Below are 5915 nucleotides of genomic sequence, written 5' to 3' on the forward strand. Positions count from 1 at the left end.
AGTTTGGAGTTAGCACAATGCCTGTTAGTGCCAAAATTAAGCATATATATATATATATATATATATATATATATATATATATATATATATATATATATATATATATATATATATATATATATATATATATTGGGAAAAAAAAAAACTCTTATTTTTGGGCCCACCTAGCCCTTAACATGGGAGCAACGAGTTTATAAAATATTTACTTTATTATTTTTATTTAAATTCATATTCATCAACAAATTTCAAGTTTCATGCAATAATTTCAAGTTTCATGCAATAATCTTTAACTGTTCAGTTTTTATAACTCTGCCATGTTTACAGCCTCTCTCAAATTGAGGGGGATTAATAATTTATTTTGTTATAGTTTTTGAAAAATAATAGATTATTGCATGAAATTTGTTATAAAAGGGAGTGTATTTAAAAAACAGACATATGGTTTTACCCATGGAATTGATAAAACTACATAACAATTATCAAAATTGTTATGCAGTTGCTTAGTTAGTAAAAAAAGTGCTGCTAGGACTGTTAGACTGTTAGACCAAAACTGCAAGTATTTTACATTAATGTTCATAAGGTTAATTATAAGCAGATCAAAAAAAATTAATTAAATTCTATAATTGTTCAACTCATCAACAATAATAGCTGAACTTTATAATTTTTACTAAAATTATATCATAAAGGTTTATCAACTCATGATATCAGAAGTTCGCTAAGTAAAAGCTTTTTCATAAGTTTTAATATCGCTAATAACTTTAAACAACAAGACAAACAAACATTATTATGTTAATAAATAAATACATATTTATTATTAACAGTGGCTTAGATAATCCATAAATAATAAATATATAACAAACCCTGTCAAGTTGAAAATATGCATTTAAGACTCTCTCAATCAACCTTGAAGTCTTTTTCATATAATTAAGCTTAAAATAAATAAGATAAAAACTCAAAAGCAACAATAAAAACTAAAAAATTAACTATATAAGAATATACAAAGAATTAATATAGTTTGTTAAATATTTTAACAAAACATTCAAGGAAACATTTTTTTCTCTGATATAAAATATAAACTTTTAAAAACAAAATTTTTAAAAGTTCAGGTTTTATTACAAAAACTAAAAATATGGAAAAACTTTAAATAAAATAATAAAAAAATAAATGAGAATAATTTTACTTTTGAGTGAAATTTAACTAACTCAAAATCAAATAAATTACAAAAAAATGCATTAAAAAAAGATTTATTGAGACTGCTCAAATTTTTTTTTTGTGCCTTGATGCTAATAAATACCATAATGGTATTTCTACATATCTTTTATTTCTTAAGAGAATTTTATCACTGGTGTTAAGACAATAAAGATATCTGGAAATTGAAAAACCAACTAAAAAAACTGCATACTAAAAGTTTATTTGTTTTATTGAATTAATATATTTTATAATATATTAATTGTAATCAAATTAAATATATATAATATATCATCATTATCATCATCATCATCATCATCCTCATCCTCATCATCATCATCATCATCATCATCATCATCATCATCATCATCATCATCATCATCATCATCATCATCATCATCATCATCATCATCATCATCATCATCATCATCATCATCATCATCATCATCATCATCATCATCATCATCATCATCATCATTATTATCAAATAGATTTAATATATTCTGCATACCAAACGAGTGTTTATAAGTCACTGTGAACCACAATAACCGCCAGGTTTGAAGTCTCCCCACATCCAATTTTTTTTTCTTATTAAGAAGTAACATAGTATATAAGTTAAGTAAAGGTATTAAGAACCTCCATAGGTATGGCTAGAATAAAATTTTTACACATCTAAACTTTAGATAAAAGGGGAGGGGCGGTACACCGTTAACCTTATTGAAGTTCATATATTTCACATTATTTCATGAAGAAACCTAATTTTTACTCTGTACTTGTGTACTCCCATAATATAAAGGCATTAAAAAAGTGTTAGAACATTTATATAAAAGATTACAAAGAAAAAGAATGTAGGTATAAAAACAACAACAAAATGCATTTAATGTGAAAAATATCTTGACTAAGCTTTGAAATACAAAAATAGCATTCTATTTTATCAATACTCAATTAAAAGTATTTTTAATGCTATTAAAATACTTTGTAAATAATAATTTTGACATAGTTGTGTAGCAAAATATATTAAATTGATCAGTAAACTTGTTAACTATTTATTAAATGTTGAAAATTCCACAACACTTGACTTTAACCGTTTAGCATAGTCTGGGTGGCTTTGTCATTGTCTTTATATTTATTCCATGTCTTTCTAAACTCATGATGAACAGATTCACCTGCTTGTTCAGAGTAAATTCCAAGCCCATTATCAGTATTGGTACTTTTTAGAAATGGTACAATATGGTTAACTGCAATATGAACTTTCCACAGTATATTCAAAGAAATGTTTTCAAAGTAAGTATTAATATATTCCCTTTTAATTAGCATAAGACATCTTGAATTCGAAAACAACAGATTCAATATCACCAACTTTTTCTCCAAAGGTGGCTTGCTTCATTAACTGAAACTTTCTTAAACATTCAATTACTGGTAGTAAATCAAGCTTTCCTTGATCAGCAATATCACGAGAAAGAACATCTAACTTATCTAAAAGTCTGTTGGCATTGTTGCCATCAAATCCAATGCCATGGTAACCTCTGAAAAATATGTAATTTGAGTTTAACCACTTTTCAAAGCCAGGCCATAGTTTTGATAATAGTTTTCCAAAAGTTGTAACTATTCCGATTAATGTATGCAACTCAGGTACTGGAACTAAATTTTCAATAATTGTGTCTGGATCCTCTTCAAGATATAATAATCTTGGATTAATAACATTTTTATAATCAGCCATCTTTGATTTTGGTTTTCCAGCTTCTGTGTATTTACTGTAATGATAATCGAGGGAACCAAGAGTTCGTTTTTCTCCACCATCCAAAAGACTCTCTCCTTTACACCACAAACAACTATATTTTCCAGCATGGCTTGTAATGCCAAACATTGAGTTTGCACACTTTAAATCAAATGCAACAGAATACTTAATATTTTGAAGATTAAGAGTATCAACTAATTTTCTAAGATTTCCATTGTGTTCAGACACTCCTTCTACAATAGCAACAATAAAACAACGCTTAACTCCAGAGTCATCAAGGTCAGGTTGGTTGCTAGTTTTATCATGCGGATTAAAAACATTCATAGTGACCTTTAAAAAACCTTGACCAGAATCCACAGCAACTCTTACAATTGTAGAAAACGGGTCAATATTCCTTTCAGTGATTATATCATGTATAAATTCATCAATATCTTTAATATAAACCATTGATTTATTTACTACATCACCAGCTTCAACAAATTCTTCTTCTTTACATGAAAAATATTCATTCATTTCTGCTTTTAAAGCCTCTAATTTTTTAACAATATTTCCTGCAATGCTACTTTGAAAGCCAAGACTTTTTCTAAATATAGAACACATTTTTTTGGTTTTACACTGAGATAGTTCTAAACATTTTATAAGCTCAATGATTGTTCCAAAAGATACTTGACTAAAATTAGCACGGTCACATTTATTGTCAGTAGTTCCGGCAACAATAGTTAATGGTTTCCCATAAGTAGCAATTGTGAATTTTTCACCTCTAAAAATATTTTCCTTTTCCATTTTTGTTTTTAAAATACTTGAGGCGACACGTTCTGCACTTGCTGATCCCAATGCATATGCTGCATTAACTAAATTTTTCACAGCTTGAACATCACTACAAAGATGAATAATGCCTGACTTAACAACTCCATAACATTTTAAGCACATCCTTTCATTTTTATCATCATTTAACTCAGAAGTAAAAATGTTAATATCTTTTGATATTTCTGAAACATCTGAAGTTCTTCTGATATCTTGACGGTTTATCTAATCAAAAAAAAATCTAAAGCTATATAAATTAGTAATATAAAAAATATAACACAACAAAAATAAACACATCGATGGCATATTAGTTCCTAAAACAAGCTGTTTAAATGTTTTTTTTTTTCAAGTTTATTAAAGTTCATTGAGACACAGCTCTTTCTTTTTTTAAAATTAATAAAAAATAAAACAACTTTATTTAATTAAACACTAAGTCTTAAATATAGTTTTTTATTAATTTTATCAACTAACCTGAGAAATTTGCTTTAGCCACTTATCAAGGTGTTTTGTATCGTTTTTTTCCAAACAATAAAGGTTTTTATAACAATTGCTACAAATAACTTTAGGATGGTTTGCTAAATTTTGATCATAGCTATCCCAAATAAAGGTTTTTATTTTTTCTTCAATAGCGTTAGATATTTTATGAAGCTTTGCTGACTTTTTACCAAAGATTTTAAAACAAACAGCACATAGATTGTTAACCGCCATTTAATAAAACTTGTCGTTGTGTACCAGAGTATGTCTAAAATCAAACTATGCCGATATTTGATTAGCAAATTATAGCCTTTTTTTCTGAAAATGGCGGATGTTTTTTAACTAAAAATTATAATTTTTATTCTTTGATTTTCATACATTTTTCCATTCCCCTAGAGGTTTTTACTAACCAAATATTTATTTTCATATATACAACTAAATATTTATAAAAAAAAATCTGATGTGGGGAGACTTAGAACCTGGCGGTCACTGTGGTTCATTGTGAAGTGAAAAAGAATTAAAACTAAAAATTTGTATAACTAAAATTAAATTTTAAAAACAAAAAAATTTAAGTTAAAAAACTTCATAAAAGAAATTCTTTATAAACCAAATTAAGGACATAACGATGCCTTTCTTTAAAAGCAAGTTATGCGCCTTTAAGTTATTTATTAACTGAATTATTTATTGATTAACTGCCATGTCTTATATTATATCAAAATTTAGTATTGAAAATATATTACCAACAATTAGTTAATTAATATAGAATATTACCTCAATAAGTTAATCAAATATTTATTAGATAATTTTTAAGTAATTAGTGCGCTTTAAAATAAAATAACTTCTGCATGATCATTACAGAAGCCCTACACTATAAGGAAATCAGTGAACCAAATCAGAAGCCTTACACTATAAGGAAATCAGTGACCGCGGCCCCGGCCCACTGTGGAAAATAAAGGTCTTTTTTTATAAGAAAAAAAAATTAAATATAAAATTTGTAAATAAAATAAAAAAAGTTCAAAATGTCGTTTTTAATTTTATTTTTAACCAAACATGTTCTTTATAATTATGTGAAAAAACTTTGAAAGTATTTGAAACAACAAAAAATACATAAAAATGCTTATTTATTTGGAAAATATATTCATATTAAATTTATTTATATATAAAAAAAACATTTATATGAGCTTTGGGCTAAAATTCAAGACAAAAAAATTACTTTTAATAAACACGTAGGGGAGCATGGGGTAAGATGACGAATGGGGCAAGATGATGACCTACCATTATCTTCAAAATTCAACTAAATATGAAAGCTGACTGTAGCTGAGAGCGATGTAGATTATATCTACTAGATTTATTTATGTTTTCTTTATAAGTATTATTTTTGGAATGAAAGATAAGTATTAAATATGGTTTTTTCGATATTAGGAAAAAAAAAATTTACTTGGATTTGATTTTTTTTTCATTACATCACCAGCTAAAGGTAAGAGAGAATTTTTCGTTTAGCTTGTTCTATTTGGAAGCCAAACGAGTAGTATTAAGCTATGATTACTTACTTATGTATAGTTCTGAATCACCTTTGAAGATTGTGTAGTCTAGGGGCAAGATGAACGGGGTAAGATGACTCGTTTGTCGTTTTGTCGAAGTACATGTTTTACTATAAACTGTATGAACACTGCCTCTTGTTTCGTTTAACTTAAATCTTGTTGCCTAGTTGTGC

The 5915-nt window shown here is 26.7% G+C and overlaps 1 protein-coding gene across 1 annotated transcript; it reads right to left on the minus strand.

Annotated features, from left to right (window-relative positions):
- Positions 1-2491: 2491 nt before the first annotated feature.
- LOC136075804 (uncharacterized) lies at positions 2492-4473 on the minus strand. Its single transcript, XM_065789242.1, has 2 exons — positions 4199-4473; positions 2492-3952 (listed from the first exon to the last, which is right to left on the minus strand). The coding sequence occupies exons 1-2, from the start codon at positions 4433-4435 to the stop codon at positions 2492-2494; spliced, it is 1698 nt and encodes a 565-aa protein (XP_065645314.1). The 5' UTR covers positions 4436-4473.
- Positions 4474-5915: the final 1442 nt, after the last annotated feature.

Source organism: Hydra vulgaris, chromosome 02 (genome assembly GCF_038396675.1).
Source record: "Hydra vulgaris chromosome 02, alternate assembly HydraT2T_AEP".
NCBI classification, from domain to species: domain Eukaryota; kingdom Metazoa; phylum Cnidaria; class Hydrozoa; order Anthoathecata; family Hydridae; genus Hydra; species Hydra vulgaris.

Coding starts and splice junctions, on each gene's coding strand:
- LOC136075804 (XM_065789242.1), bottom strand. CDS start 4,435: ATGGCGGTTAACAATCTATGTGCTGTTTGTTTTAAAATCTTTGGTAAA. Junction 3,953..4,198: donor GGCTAAAGCAAATTTCTCAG/GTTAGTTGATAA, acceptor TTTTTTGATTAG/ATAAACCGTCAAGATATCAG.